This window comes from Cebus imitator, unplaced genomic scaffold (genome assembly GCF_001604975.1).
Source record: "Cebus imitator isolate Cc_AM_T3 unplaced genomic scaffold, Cebus_imitator-1.0 Scaffold27, whole genome shotgun sequence".
Classification (NCBI taxonomy): Eukaryota; Metazoa; Chordata; class Mammalia; order Primates; family Cebidae; genus Cebus; species Cebus imitator.
Window position 1 is genome coordinate 13,908,438 of NW_016107342.1, and position 17,447 is coordinate 13,925,884.

At 33.6% G+C, this 17,447-nt stretch overlaps 1 protein-coding gene across 3 annotated transcripts in view; it reads left to right on the forward strand.

The window, feature by feature from the left end:
- LRP1B (LDL receptor related protein 1B) overlaps window positions 1-17,447 on the forward strand; it is a 1,911,091-nt gene that overhangs the window by 894,493 nt on the left and 999,151 nt on the right. For all 3 annotated transcript variants that reach the window (XM_017523186.2, XM_037736613.1, XM_037736614.1), the window contains exon 6: window positions 11,503-11,760. In XM_017523186.2, coding sequence (XP_017378675.1) covers window positions 11,503-11,760 — 258 coding nt within the window. The remainder of the gene's footprint in view (window positions 1-11,502; window positions 11,761-17,447) is intronic.

Sequence of the window (17,447 nt, forward strand, 5' to 3'; positions counted from 1 at the left end):
TATACTGGCTTTTTTTTTTTTTTGCTGGGGGATATCATTGTTACAGTCTAGTACCTTTCTTGACAATTCTAATGTTTTTTCCAGAAACAAAGTTGTAAGATTGATAGCAGAGATATAACCATGTGTTATTATTATACTCTAATTTCCGGGATAGATTTTATATACATATGTAAAAAACGTGCAGGTTTTTTTACATATGTGCATACATACCATGGTGCTTTGCTGCACACATCAACCCATTACATACATTAGGTATTTCTCCTAATGCTATTCCTTCCCTAGCCCTCCAGCTCCTGACAGGCCCCATTGTGTGATGTTCCCCTCCCTGTGTCCATAAATTCTTATTGTTCAACTCCCTTTACGTGTCATGAAACATTTCATTTACCCTTAGTCTAAGAAAATATCACACATGGAAAAAAAAAAGCACATCTTCCATTTTCTTCATAATGTATTTTTATTATAATCTAGCAAGAACTTCTGTGTTTAAGTATAAAAAATTACATGGCCATATTTATGGGCTCTACGTGTGACAGTCAATAAACTTTGCTTTTATAAATGGCACAACAGATAGGCAGAAATTTCTATCATGCTTTTTATAATTTTTTGTAGACTACCTGTCAAATTATTGATTAAAGCCTCCATTTAGAATGTGAGAGAAATTATATCACCCTCTCCAATTAACTCTTTTTCTATCTTAGAATTGGACCTTCTAATGAAAATAGAAAGAAATGATGATGCACATTTACATTTATAAAAATTACAAGTGGCTAAATAGATGAAGCAAGAATGTACATAGGTATATAACTTTTCTGTTGCTTTACTTGGGAAAAATATAAAAGTATATAATTATTGAAATCCTCAGGGGGAAAGAAAACCTCAAAATCTGAGTAGACAGAATAATTTTGACAGTTTTATGAGAAAAAATTGATTTTTTCAGAGTCTTCAAGGCATCTTCTGTATCAATTCCAATCCACAGGGATTGAAAAAAAGTCTGGGGTAATAAAAGTAGTTAGAGAGTGCTCCTTGGGCACTCCTGCCCCTGGAGAACATAATTGCCTTTGACAGAGATAACTAATATTCTGCATATTTCCCCTAATCATGCTGCCTATGGTCATTTTAGTCTTGGGAAGAAAAAACCTGTTGCATTGATTTCATTTTTAAATGGATATAATTGTTTTAGAACTCACACAGCCTCTGTCTATGCCTCCCATGAAAGATAATCCCGACCAAATTATTCAATTATATCTTAGTACCTTTCGGATGTTTAGAACATCAAGTTATGAAGAACATAGCTGATAAAGTAGCTAGAAGTTTGGTACGTCATTGTGATTGAGTACTTAGAGTACTGAATATGTCTTTATAATAGCAAAGTAGAAATTTGTGATCTTACATATAAACTTTATATTTAAATCTTTGTCAGACAACAGCAAAATGTATTAAATGACCTTTACTTTTTCCCACCGCTAGATGATGAGTTTCATACACCTACCTCCCTACTTCTTATTGTAAGGTGATGATCTTATTATTTCCCTGGGAAAATAGAAGCAATTAAAAGAGAATTTTCTCACCCAAACTCCATTAACTGTACTAGTCTATTTGAATCTAGAACTAATCACTCCACCTTCCTTTTGTTTGAATTAGAAAACAAACTGACTTTTCTCCTAAAAGAAAAGCCAATCCTGCAAATGTACACCAATCCTATCTTCTCTTACGTGTTCAAGAATTAGACTCAAATAATTGTCTTCTTTATTCCTCGAATCACTGATATTTTTTTTTTCTCTTAGGTCATTCCCACCAGCATATGAGCATGTTGTGAAGACGATCCAAAACAACTTCCTTTAAATCTACTTCTCCATTTTTCTTTTCCCTGCATAGAAAAACTTACGGAGTGTTGTTTCTTTTCCGGTTTCCTTTGCTGAGCTCTTGAATCCGCTTGATTGAATCTTACATTATTTTTATTACTCACGCCTATTGCCAAGGTCTTCGGTGACCTCCTGTTGCCTATTAGTCACCTATTGTCTTAAGCACACTGCTGATCATTGTCTCCTTAAAGACTTTACCTCTTAAAGCAGCACAATCTTGAAATTCTTCTCTTCCCTTACTGGGCATTTTTTTTCTCAGTTTACTTTGCTTTATTATCTTCATTTTACCAATATTTTTGACATGATTCAGCATTGAGTCCTTTAGACATCTTTTTATTGATTTCCTAGGACCTTTCATCCTGTAACATAGCTTTAAAAAATACTCCCTGTCATGGTTTTAAAATATCAACAGGCTGAGACTTCCCAGTTTTTATCACCAGGTATAATGACTCTGTTGAACTTCAGACTCACAGATCCAATCATATATTTCATATCTCCATCTGGATATTTAACAGAAATATCAAACTCTATGAACTTTCAATTCTCTCTCCTAATAATGCTGTTTCTTCAGTTTTCCATCTTGGTAAGGTTTCCAACATTCACCCAATTGTTTAAGCCAAAACATTGGATTAATGCTTCACTACATTCCTTTTCTGAAACCCTTTATTTCTAGCTTGTAAATACATTCTGAATTAGATTACCCTGTCTAAAGATCAGACCTCATCTTCATTACCTCTATACTTTACACAATTTCATAGAATTTATCACTGTCAAACAATATTAAATAATGTTTGTTTACTTGCTTATATTTTTTCATGTACTAAAATGTAAGCTCTATAAAAGCAAACTAAAAAAAGATTTTATTAGTTTGTTCACTGTTGTATTTCTAGCATCTAGACCCTGGCAGAAGTTAGCCAGGCTCAGTAAATATTTGTTAAATGGATAATAAATATTCAAATGCTGAGGCAGTATTTCCTTTTTAGGAGCCATATTAAATGTGGCTCTTTTAAGGACCCATGTTTTCAAACTGAAATTACTTTATAAATAGGAGTTACTTAGAAGCAATTTTCAAATGAGTCAATACCCATTATATTTTAAACTCAAAGTACTAACGTGTAACATTGAAGAATACGTCTGAGTAGAGAAAATAATTTTCTGTAGATAAAACATTTTCCACTGGCTACAATTAGAAAGGTGACTGGGAGAATTTAAAATAGCCATTGGCCACTTCTCAGTAATTAATGTAAACTGATAATCACTGGACTGTCTGCTAGTGCTAATATCTATATAATAATCTGAAATTTGAATGACATATTCTGAAATTTTGATATTTTCCTATAAACCTTCGATGGTTATAAATTAAATTAATTTCATGTTTCCCTATTAAAATAAAAATGCACTGTTTATTTCATTGTACTTATTAAAATACATCATTTTACAATTTATTAATTCAGTAAAGTATCCTTAAAAAACATTGAGGATTTCATATTCAAACAGCCCCCCATGTTTTCATTCATTTATTAAACATTTGCCATGTGCCTAGTAAGGCTTTTAGATAATAGAGGAAATAAATAATTCCTTGGTCTCATTGTACCAGCTCTCTGCAAAACAGGGAAATTGTGAGAGCTGCCAATTTGCACAATGAAAAGATATGTTTTTGCTGGGAAGGGCATGATATTATTGTCTTTTGTTGTTCTAATAAAATGAATCTTGTTCCAGAAAAACAATATATTGCATTGCTTCTCAATTATTGCATTTCAAGTTGAAATATTCTCTAAATGAAGGTACTAGCATTTCACTAGTAAAGTTTAAATAGCAAAGTGACTAAATTCTTTTAAGGCTTATGGTTAATTCAGGTTTATCAGTGGTTTACTTGAGGGAGTTTATACAATGCCAAAGACAAGATTAAAAGGCACAGGTTGGGCACAGCAGCTCATGCCTATAGTCCTGGCACTTTGGGAGGCCAAGGAAGGAGGATTGCTTGAGATCAGGAGTTTGAGACCAGCCTGGGAAACATAGTGAGACCCTGTCTCCATATAAAAATTAAAATAAAAAAAAAAAAACTGGAAAACAAAACAAAACAAAAACATAGCTTTAGCCATTGGACTAATGTGCCAATACTGAACTCATCATCTTCTCTAAAAACTGATTATTTTCTTCCCTTACTGTTTCTTTTAGTGATATCCTTTCTCCCCATCACCCACATCTAAAATTTCCAAACAATCCTTGACTTCACCTTGCTCATTGTCCACAATACAAGAATAACTGCAATTTAAAATTTCTGCTTTATTGCACCAACCCATTTCTACTTAAGATCTCAATACCTCCTACTTTAGGTTCTTATCACCTTTTTTCTGAGAAATTAAAATGGTATTTCTGTGTTCAGTAATTCAGATATCTGATACCTATGTCCGCAAGTTTTTCATAATTTTGGGTTACTTTCTTTACAGATAAAAATGACATTAATGTCGTTCTCTATGTGACATATAGAATCTAGTTTGGGGAACCTAAGTAGATTTGCCTAGGGAAATCTTTGAGAATTCTCTGGGGCTTACATTTTTCCTAATGACTTCTGCTTCTAGTAGGAATGTTGCCATATATGGCCGCTCTTTATTTCTGCACTGCATGAATCTAAACAGGATCAAAGATGTCTTTTCCAGCTTGTAACTCCTTTCCAACTTCACTCTAGATTTCAAGGCAGTGTGTAAGCAAGATGTTTACATTTTACCTTAATGTACACATGAATTATACTTCTGAAATGAATTATACTCTACCACTTAAAAAGTAAAATTATACTCTACCATTTAAAAAATAAAAGCAAGAACATTTTAAAATAATACAACAGATTATCATTAACTATGGTTACCATGCTGGAAAACAGATCTATATAACTAATTCCTCCTAACTGTAATTTTGGATACTTTGTCTAACCTGATCCCCAAAATGCCTTAGTTTCTGGTAACAAACATTTACCCTCTATTTCAATGAGATCATCGTTTTTAGATTCTACATGAATGAGATATGTGATAGTTGTCTTTCTCTGACTGGCTTATTTCACTTAACATAATGCTTAGAGAAGGGATATTTAATGTTCCCATCCCCAAAATGATATCTATGTGAGGTAATATATTTGTCAATTACCTAGATTTAACTATTCCACAATATGTATACTTCCAAACGTCATGTTCTACATTATAAAAACATACAAATTTGTCAATTTAAATAAATTTAAATAAATAACTCCCCCTCACCATGAAAGCAAAAACAGGCAATTTGGAAAGTTGAGTGGGAAATTTATACTTCTGACTGTATTCTACTTATCCTTCTCAGTATATTTTACCCACCCAAATAATTGTTTTACATGTTATTTCTGACTTGATCTTCTTTAAGCATAGTTTTGATCATTTTATACTATATTTCTAAAATTATCACTGGCTTTCCATTGCAGCCAAAATTAAAAATAAGTTCATCATGTTGTCATTCAATAGCATATACAATTTGTCCTTGACCTATTTTGTCAGCTACTCCAAAATTCTGTAAGTTTGAATTCAGTTATTTTCACTTAGTAGCTATATTATCTTAATATTATAACTCTTAAATGAGTTATTAATCTTAAAGTATGTTTTATATTCACTGAATTAAAGAGGTATTGTTCACATACAATAAACTAATAATTGTAAACCATGAATTACAGTGTCTGGCTCCTAAAATATGCTCAGAAAACATTAGCTATTATTGGTGTCATTATTAAATACTCCACCAGTTATACACGTTGTACCCTGCAGAAAACTGAAAAACTGAGGTCAATATCTCCTCAACATATTCAAGTCTTTCACATATCTGTACTGTTGTCAAAGCTGTTTCTTTTGCTTGAGTTTCTTTTATCCATCTCTGCTTACTGAATTCTTGTTCTTCCATTAAGGCAAGGCTGAGACCAAATACCATCACCGTCAGAAAACTTTCACCTCCACTAAACAGACATATCTTAACCATTCTTTGAAACTCAATGAGACTATACATCTTTTATGAAAGATATCATACCTGATTGTAAAAATATAGTTCTTTGTAGATATCTTAAACTTTCTACTTGATTATATCTTTCTTGAAAGCAAACTGTCTTACTGATCTCTTTCAGATCCCAGCTGAATGATGAAATCTATAAATACTAGATAAATAAAAAAATAAAAATGTTTACCCAAAGAATACTTCAGCATAAATACATTGTGATGATAAAAGATAGTGCTGAGATAAATTGTAGGATACTCGTAGCAATATGCATTTTCTTGTTCCATCCAATACAATTTTTAATGCATTTTCATTTTTCCACATTTGATTTATATATTATTTTTATAATAAAATGTGATAGAATAGTTTCTTCTGATGTATGACAATATGTCATTATTCTGAATATTATTCATTTTTGTAAAAATATTTTTTCATTAAAAAATAGTTAAGGAATGAAAACAGGGAAAAATCAATTTGGCCGTTATGTTTTGACAAAGAAAATATTTCGATGCTGTATCTTTTTTCACTTATGTGATATTGATCCACATTTTCAGTTTGGTTTGATTGACTTTATAATTTATTACATATTTGAATACTGTAATACCATCTCTCTTTTATTTTTGCCCCACACCATGATTCTGTATCTCTCTTTTTTAAACTACATAATTCTCTCCTAATATTAAATATCTAACTTTTTCTGTTCTTTGTATAATTCTAGACATTTTTAAAAAATTAGCTCTTTTACAGATTGCCTGCATTTTGTTTCATGTATTAGTAGTTCACTTCTTACATAGGTTTGAATGATTTTGATTAGAAGTTTTTAGTCCTCTCATTTCTAACTGCATGCCCATTTTCCTTATTTGTATAGCATTTATATAATTTGTATATGATAAAATAAGAGTAACACTGACAAAAAATTCTGTTTTAATCTTTGAAGTTCATTATTGGCTTAAAACCAATTTTTTTTCTGTTGTATAGATTACAACTTTCAGTTTTCTCACAATATTAGTCTGACTCTCATTTTATATACTTTATATGCAAGTCATTATTCCACCTTTTATGCAGTTAAAACTGTTATTTTTTTCATCTTTGACTTCAGAAATATTGATGTGCACATACTGGGAACTTCAGTGGATATAATTGCTTAGAAATTAAGGAACACTGGAACATAGCATAACGATGATATATGTTTATACATACATTTACTATACACATATATTTGTTAGTTACATAGTTATTTGTAAGTATCTGAATTTATTACTTCAATCACTTAAAAGGACACTAGCCAAATTAATATTCTTATAATTGAGTAGAAGAACTGGAGGTTTAAATGAAACCTTAAAAATGACAAGTTTTTATACACACTGAAAACATTTATTTAGCAAAAAACATACATCAAAATCATATTCTTGTAAGTAAATAAATCCACTTTTCATATATTTTTGACTGAGAGGATAAGGATATGCCTGGAAGGACATGGTTGTAGTGTCTTGGAATTTAAATAGGTATTTTTATGAATCTGGTCAAATAAGCATTTCCATGTTTCCAAGTTTCTCTTTTCAATTCACAATTTTAGAATCAGCCTTCAAAGGTTGTGACAATAATGAATACAACATACATTATTGGAAACATCAAATCATTTTTGATCATACTTAGCACAAATAACACTTCTCCATCACAGGAATGAGAAAATGTTTTTAAGTCTGTCAATATACGAGAAGTGGTGAGGAGTATGAGGACAATTTTTCTCCCCTATCATGAATCAGTTGGCAGCCTGCTGTAGGTGTTTATCCAACCAAAGTCTTGGTTCTCTAAGTTAAAATGTCGACTGAGTGCTTGCTTGTGTTCCAGCATCTTCTATGTAGAAGGTTAATGTTTATTACCTCTCACTAAGTGTTGATGCAGGTATCCCTTTGACTGAAGTCATCTAATTGGCTAAGGATGACAACCAATAAGAGCATCACATTTATTCTCATCTTTTATATTTATTACCTAAGCTAATGGTGCTCTTCAACTGGCAGGTGAAAACATGAGGTAACAATGCACAACAGAAATTAGATGCAGAGCAGGTAGAGATAGATTACATTCCTTGCCAGGGCTATGCCAACTTTCATCTTGAAATACACTAAAAGAACTGGATCCTTAGACCTTGAGAATTTCTGTGGGTTTTCGAGTTTCAGTGGCTTCCTTCTTCCATACTTGAACTTATATTTGTCTAAAGAGGTGAACTACAGTTAATAATTAGCAGAGACCCATGAAGATTACTTCAATAAAGCATTCACAACTTATGTTATAGATATCCTTCCTCCAGTATGTCATTTGATCTTTTAAAGTCACCATTATTAAATCAAGCCCAGTTAGATTATGAAGCACCCGACTTTAAAATTAGTGGTTGATACGTTTTTCACTAAAACAATTAACTGATTCACTCAATAAGCAGCTATAAATGCCAAATAAATTGACTAATTCTGTCAAATAAGCATTACCTGTGTTAACCAATCACCCATTTTCATCTCAGTTTCTCAGGGGAATCTCAGCACTCTTATATTCCAATGTCTCTTCAAAGAATGTTTATGACATATATAAGTTTACTGACTAGTAGCTAGCCAGAAAATGGCTGTCTAAATTTGGACTTTACATAAAACTTTTCAGCAAGGAAGTTTCAATAGTGGGTTATTTTGAGCAAGAAGTAGTTTCACTAAAGGTCATTTCAGTTGTCAAATGAAGACAGTAAGTGCTGGCATTGTTGTCAGCCTACATTTGTTAACCTGGTAACACACTCCTCTACGATTTTACTATCACCTGACAAATCTATGATCCAACAGGTTTCAGGAGTCCCAAGGTCACAGTAAAATGACAAAGGTAGGAGGGCAGAGGAGAGACTAAGCTTGGATCCCCAAATTAAGGAATGGCAAAGGCAAGTGAAACACAGATCAAGATCGATTTAAGAGATTAGGAGAGCAGCTGACTAGCTAACCAGGCTCAGATGTGGTCAATTGACCAGTTATGTTTAGCAGAGATGATTCACAATTCTGCTGCTTTTGAGAGAACTGTTGTGTGTGTGTGTGTGTGTGTGTGTGTGTGTGTGTGTGTGTGTAAATGAACTTAGCATTTTTAACAACATTTTTGTCTTGGTTTTTACTCAGGCAGTCCAGCATAAGTCTGGGAAGAAGCTGTTGTACTACTTAGTTTAATAATCTCATTGAGGCTTTTTTGGTTTATTTTTGTTTGTTTTATTGCTTTGTTCTTGTTACATGTGAAAAAATGTTTAATGCCTTGTTAAAGGCAGAGGGAAATCCTATGACTTGAGAGAATTTCTTGGGGAGGGGAGGTTTATAACAGATGCACGTGACAACAGTAATGCAACTTAAGCACACCCTGTGTGGCAGGTGCACAATATTACAATAACAAGTTAAGAAAGGAAGGTTGCTAGGTGGAGGTTGCTGAGGGGAAGGGAAGGTCCTATATAAACTGCATGCTTCTCACAAGTGGTAGTAGTTCGCCAGTCTGCTGCCACTGGATCATCTCTGTGTGTAAGTTTCCCTAAATAAAACCATATATATATATATATTTGCTACCTTTGGGTTTCTTCTCTGGTCTCTTGAACCTGGAGCCACACCTGTTGAAGTTAATAGGGGTCTGGCATGATGGGAATAAAAGTTACAGTTAATAGGGGTCTGGCACGATGGGAATAAAAGTTACAGTGCATGCATTATAGGATTCATATTTTAAGCCTGTGAGGGGAGGTCCCAAATCATATTCATTGGAGGCCTCTTCTATTTGAGAGAAACACAAGTGCCTGATATCCTTGCCCATGCTGGAAACAAATAAACAAACAAGGCCACTAAATAACACTGCTTCAAAACTTTAGACTTAGCTACTGTATTAGTTATAGTATATGCTCTTGCTTTTGTCCTACCTTTATATTGCTCAGCTTCAGTTTCTTATAGAATGGTCAAATTATATTTATGAAATTTCTGACTACTCATAATCTGAATTCCCTTCATAGGTTAAAAAAAACAAATTATTTTTGTTGCATTTCATGGAATGTTTCTAAAGAAGTCTTCTGTGTGAGGATTCCGTGTGTCCCTTTTACTTACTCAGAAAACTGGTATTGAACGATCACTAAGTTCTAGGCTTTTTCTCAGATGCTAGGGATAAAACAATCAGGAAAAATAAAATATACTATGTTTGGTAAATAAGAAAGAAATAGAACTATGAAGGTGTATAGAAAGTGTAGGGGCTTAAAATTTTTAGAAGATAAAGTGCTAAAAGACTTCTTGCCAGTAAGATGACATTTGCAAAATAATCTAAAAGAGGTGAGCAAGTAAGCCATTCTGTTAATTGAGAAATAATGATTCCAGGAAGACGGAAGCCCCTCTGAGGTGGCAGCTTGCCTGGCTTGTTAAAGGAACAGTAAGAAGTGCAGTGTGTCTGGAGTGAGATGAACAAGAATATGAGTAGTAAGGGGATGAAGGAAATGAGGTTAAAGACGTAATGAATACACAGATCAGGTAGAGTTTTATAGATCATTACAAGGGCTTTGAATTTCTTCTGGTTGAAATAGGAGCCCTTTGAAGGATTGAGTGAAGAACTGACTTTATCTGTCTTAGCATTTTAATGGTATAACTGGCTGTTGTGTTGGAATACAGTAAAAATGAGGAGGTCATAGATGGAAAAAGGGAAACCAAGCAGAAAAATTTGATCTAATCTAGGTAAGAGATGATGGCAGGACAGTAGCAGTAGATACTGAGAAGTGGTAAGATGTCTGAAGCGATTTATTGATGCATCAGATGCAGAGGATTTAAATATTTCCATATATTTCCTATTTCTTAATTAGCAGGAAAGCTACTATTAATATGATTGTATAGCTAAACTCTACCAACACTAATTTTCTATCAGATTTTGCTGTTACCTGTAAATATGCTATTGAAAGTCTGGGATATTCATCTATGTTCATCAAAAACTCAGAGTCCTAATACCAGCAAAACTGCATTGTTCAAAAAAGTAGTATTGAAGAAGTTCATTTTATACCTAGAACCTTCTTTTCCTGAGTATAGAAAATGGATGTGGAAGGAACTGGCTCAGTAATCACAATCTAGTCTCTAAAAGAATGTGTGATTGTTTGGCTGTTGGGGGTGGTCAAGGAGCCATTAAGGCCAAAGTCACAGGTGCACTCTTTGTATAAGCTTATGAGCTTTGCATGTTCTGCTTCGGAGAATCTATTTCTGATCTCATACATTCAACAACAGCAAGACCTTATCTTGCTCATAAGGGTAATCAGCAAAACTGTATGGAGAGGTCAGTTTAAATCCATCATCATTTCAAGAAAAACAATTCACAGCTCTTCCTTTACTTGCTAGCAATAAAAGTAAATGGCATGTCCTCACATTTAGACAACACATTATGACTAAGAAAATAAGGAGTTCAAATGCTCTGCAGAATGTTTTCTTTCAGAGAAGTGCACTAAAATAGTGAATTATACAGACAACTTATTAAAAAGTGTTTTTACAAGAAAATTTCTATGTTAAGTATTTATTAAAAGTGTAGAAAATAGTTTTCAATGGCTAATGCAAAACTGTAAAATAATCATGACTCTTACTGAATTTACTTATCTTTTTCTCTTTTATTCCAGAACCTACAGATAGGCCACCTATACTATTAATCACAAACTTTGAAACAATTGAGGTTTTCTATCTTAATGGAAGTAAAATAGCAACCTTAAGCTCAGTCAATGGAAATGAAATTCATACTCTGGATTTTATTTATAATGAAGATATGATTTGTTGGATTGAATCAAGAGAGTCTTCAAATCAACTCAAATGTATCCAGATAACAAAAGCAGGAGGATTAACAGATGAATGGACAATCAATATTCTTCAATCCTTCCACAGTAAGTGTTTCAATTCAATATTATATGCCACCCTTTACTGATTTCATTTACAGACCAGTAGGCTGGATTCTCAAATTTCTAGCATAGCTCATGGCTGTTGGAAAACTGTATGTGCAAATACAAAGAACTTGAATTACTGTATTCACTACATGTTTTTCATATACAAACACAAATAAGTTTCTCTATTTAGGAAAGTAGTAGTAAATTGCAGAGTTAACTGTAATTCTTTCCTTAAGGCTTTTTACAGTGTCACCTAACTGGGAATTGTGATTTTTTTTTTTTTTTTCCCACTGAGTGGCAATTCACAATGTGATAGTGAAAGTGGGATTTTAAAAAAAGGGACTGAGTTGATAATTATAAGTACATTGGCTGTAATTAAAAATAAATTATTAGGTTTATGTTAATTGGGATTAACTACCTGTGTTAACTTTCTTTAAAGCAAATCAATTTTTATACAACCTCTTCCAACAAAGTAACTTGTGGTTTGTAATTTACTTTAACTTTTCATGTCAGAAACTTGACAGACTAACTGCCCTTCTCTTCCTGCATTATTACCATAAACTGAAATCTCATTGTCTCTCTCTCTCTCTGTCTCTCACTCACACACACACACACACACACACACACACACACAAGCACACACACACACACACACACACAGAGATGCACATATTCTCTCTCTCCTCTCTTTATGCATACTTGGGAAAACCATAAGGATGAGAATTTTAACACATATCCATTTAATTTATGATTTACAGAAAGCACTTCTTACAAATTTGGCTCAGATAAAAGTCTGTAGAAAAACAAAGAGAAGCCGGGCGCGGTGGCACATGCCTGTAATCCCAGCACTTTGGGAGGCTGAGGTGGGTGGATCACCTGAGATCAGGAGTTTGAGACCAGCCTGTCCAACATGGTGAAACCCCATCTTTACTAAAAATACAAAATTAGCTGGGCATATTGGTTCATGCCTGTAATTCCAGCTACTTGAGAGGGTGAGGCAGGATAATCACATGAATCCAGAAGGTGGAGGTTGCAGTGAGCTGAGGTCATGACATTGCACTCTAACCTGGGCCACAAGAACAAAACCTCATCTTAAAAAACAAACAACAGCAAAAAAAAGAAATGAAGAAAAATGTGTACAATCAAGCAGAAAAAAAAATACTGTCATAGAATAAATGTAATTTTCAAATGTAGAATATTTGATCTTGTTTTAATAATTAAAGCTTTTCATATCCAATTAAATGGACTGGATATTAATCCTTACATGAAGAAATAGTATTATATATTGTCCGATCATTGCATTAGATTAAATGAATCAGTGGCAAATTGTGAAAAATAGGACATACAGGTATAATTGTATATATTTAGATGAACAAAGTGTTTAACAGATATTTTCTGACAGTTTGAAGATCTTCTTAATATACATAAAATAATTGATATTGTTATTTATTGTGAACTGGACCAAAAATTGTAATGAAAGCAGTGGATTTTTAAAGAATTCTATAGAGAAATGATCATTCATATTAAATAATAACAAATTAAAGAGTGACACAAGGCAGATAACCCTTATGTAATTTGTTACTTATGTGATTTATTATATAAGTAATAAATAAAGATTATCTGCTTTGTGATGTAAGCATTTCAGACATTGGTTTAGGCAGCAGCTGGAAACTGAACACAAGGCCCCAGTCCTTGCTACATCAGCCATTACCTCAACTAATCCAAATGTATTTGTCCCAGTAAATGGAATACTAAATAGTCAAATAGCTAAAATATTCACTAAGTTGCCTGGTAGAATTATTTTCTGAGCTTACTTAAGAACTTTTTCTCTATACTTAATATGCCCTAATAATGGTAATCATCTCTTCTTTAATATATGTTTTAAAAACAACTATTTTTTAAAACCTAAGGAAGGTCAAGCACTTGCATATTGAATATTTATAGAAAATAAGTATAATTTAGATTACATTTGATTTATCAAGCAATTTGGCAAACCAGAAAAAATATATTTTGTTGTTGTTGTTGTTGTTAGGGAATTCACTGAAAGGCCGAATAGAATATTCATTTTGAATAATAAAAATAAGTTCACTGGAAATATTTTCATTAGAGTAAATAATTTGTGTGAAGTTAGGTTTAAGCATCCAATTATATAGTCATGTTACAAAAAAGTAATTAAATATGTGGAAGTAATTCAATGATGGGAGTGGTACAGGGGTGTGAGCAGGTCTGGGCTCCTCTGTCATTGTTTGTAAGCCAAGTATTTTATCAACATGTCACAGAAGAGCTGCCATTGAATACAATAGGCTCTGTCCATCATGACAATTCGTGAAGTGATAATGAAGCTTGAATATTCTTTGCATGAATAATTACATAAAATCTTTGTCATACCATATAAGCAAAAATAATGAACTGATGGAAATCAGCCTGAATACCTGTCACTATCCACTATTCCAGAGATTCTCTTTAGTTCCTCCCACCCCCATTATATTTAGGTGCTTTTCTCTTAATTTACCTGAAGAGAACATGCTTTTTTGAGAAAATATAAACATTTTATTTTTCAAAGGATTACTGTGAGAAGAAAATCAATCATTGCCGGTCAAACTGACTTGCATTTAACACTTGCATAATAATATAGTAGTAATTATTTTATTGCAATATTTTTAAAAATTACACATCTCATCTCATTTGATACTCACTGCATCTCTGTGGAGCAAGCAGGAGAGATATGCCCTTCCTGTTTTATAATAGATGGCATTTTTACTCAAAGTTTAGATATATTGGGCAAAGCCGGATGGCTAACAAGAATGCAGAAGTGGGACATCTAAGCCTGTTTTTTTCTTTTACACTAGAAAAGCAAATCTACCTTAAACTATATATTTTAACTTTATTGAATATGCTGAAAGACTGCAACAGGGAGATAGCATTCTTTTGTTTTTATAGGAAAATTGAGACTCTGAGCAGTTAGATAATTGTACACTGTATAATTAGGTAGGTTTGAGTTTAGGTCAGACTTTATAGCTCTTTCTAAATACCACACTGCCCTTAGGTTTCAACTTTTTCATTTTAGCAAAGCAAAAATGATGAGGTCTACAAATATTAGTAATGTTGGCTTACAAAGACAAGTCCTCTAAATGGGAGAGAGCTATCAGAATCTTAGAAGGAAGGTGGAAAAAATGGGTTGTAGAAGGTTATAGCATTTAAGAGGCCCACCCAATGATTCTGCTGTGACCGCCTTAAAAGTCCTACATTTAACATTTACATCATTCCCAATCAATTTTGGGAAAGAATCAGGATGAATGATATTAATATACTCAATAAATTGTATTTGTGAACCTTGAGGGAATTGATAGACATTAAATTTCTTATTGAATTCTTTTTTATAAAGATAACGGATATTTATTATTTAGGATTTGAGCCTGAAAGTTGCAGACTTTGGAGATAATTTTGGAATTAAGTGTTTTCTAAGCAAAATTCATTTTTTTTTTTTTTAAGTATTCACACAAAGCACATTTGTAGCAGGTGATTGTTTTCCAAAATTTTTCTTGGACAGTACTGTGGTAGGGACACAGATACCCAAAATAACAAAACTTATGGGATTTACAAAAGTAGTGAATTCCATCTGTTTCATCAGGACAAAGTGCATAGAGACTACTGAGATAAGAATATTTTGTGAGTTAACGTCTTTTTTTTTTTTTTTTTTTAAGACGGAGTTTCGATCTTGTTACCCAGGCTGGAGTGCAATGGCGCGATCTCGGCTCACCGCAACCCCCGCCTCCTGGGTTCAGGCAATTCTCCTGCCTCAGCCTCCTGAGTAGCTGGGATTACAGGCACGCGCCACCATGCCCAGCTAATTTTTTGTAGTTTTAGTAGAGACGGGGTTTCACCGTGTTGACCAGGATGGTCTCGATTTCTTGACCTCGTGATCCACCCGCCTCGGCCTCCCAAAGTGCTGGGATTACAGGCTTGAGCCACCGCGCCCGGCCACGTCTTATTAAGAAACATGATTCAGAACCATATTGTCATCTCCCAGCTGGACAGTAAATACTTTTGTTCTGTTTTTATGGGTGAATTCTTCAATACACTGAAAAATTCAACGATCACTTTTAAGATTCTAGCATGGATTTAACCAGCTTTTCTTTAGCCACTAATGGCCTCAACTCCAAACAAGTAGAGTATATCAAGCTAAAAATAAAATAACTGCTTATTCTTCACGGACTTAGCTTCTGAATTAACCCCATTTACAGACTTTTATCTTTTTTGTTAGCTTGTTTTAATGTCAACCTTAAATCACCTACTATTTGAACCTCTAACCAGAGCTACTAAATTAAGTCTTTATTGGATAATTTTTTAATTCTGACAATTTAAAAAAAATCTTTTCTTTTTAATTTTATTTCAAGTTTTGGTATACATGTGCAGAATGTGTGGGTTTGTTACAGAGGAAAACGTGTACCGTGGTGGTTGGCTGCACCAATCAACCCATCATCTAATTATTAAGCTCAACATTCATTAACTATTCTTCTCTTGATGTTCTCCCTCCCCCACCCCACCCCCATGACAGTCCCCTAGTGTGTGTTGTTCCCCTCCCTATGTCCATGTATTCTCATCATTCAGCTCCCACTTGAAAGTGAGAACACGTGGTGTTTGGTTCTCTGTTCCTGTGTTAGTTTGCTAAGGATAATGGCTTCCAGCTCCATCCATGTCCCTGCAAAGGACATTATCTTGGTCCTTTTTATGGCTGCATAGTGTTCCATGGTATACATGTACCATTTTCTTTATCCAGTCTATCACTGATGGGGGTTTGGGTTGATTCCATGTCTTTGCTATTGTGAATAGTGCTGCAATGAACATATGCATGCATGTGTCTTTACAGTAGAATGATTTGGGTATATACCCAGTAATGGGATTGCCAGGTCAAATGGTATTTCTGGTTGTAGGTCTTTGAAGAGTAACTACTCTGTCTTTCCTAACAGTTGAACTAATTTACATTCCCACGCACATGTAGAAGCGTTCTTATCTCTTGGCAACTTTGCCAGCATCTGTAGTTTTTTGACTTTTGATAATCACTATTCTGACTGGCATGATATGGTGTCTTATTATGGTTTTTATTTGCATCTCTCTAATTAGTGACCTTGAGCTTTTTTCCACATGTTTGTTTGCCATATAAATGTTATCTTTTGAGGTGTCTGTTCATGTCCTTTGCCCACCTTTTAATAGCGTGTGTGTGTGTGTGTGTGTGTGTGTGTGTGTATCAGTTTGTTTAAGTTCCTTGTAAATTATGGATATTGGACCTTTGTCAGATAGATAGATTGCAAAAATTTTCTTCCATTCTGTAGGAGTTCTATTTACTCTAATGACAGTTTCTTTTGCTCTGCAGAAGCTCTTTGGTTTAATTAGATCCTATGCCAATTTTTGTTTTTGTTGCAATTGTTTTCTGCGATTTAGTCATGAAAACTTTGCCAGTGCCTGTGTCCTGAGTAATATAGTCTCAATTTTCTTCTGGGGTTTTCATAGTTTTGAGTTTTACATTTAAATCTTTAATCCATCTTGAGTTAATTTTTGTATAAGATTTAAGGAAGGAATCCAGTTTCAGTTTTCTTCATATGGCTAGCCAGTTCACCCAGCACCATTTATTAAATAGAGAATCCTTTCCCCATTGCTTGTTTCTATCAGGTTTGTCAAAGATCCGA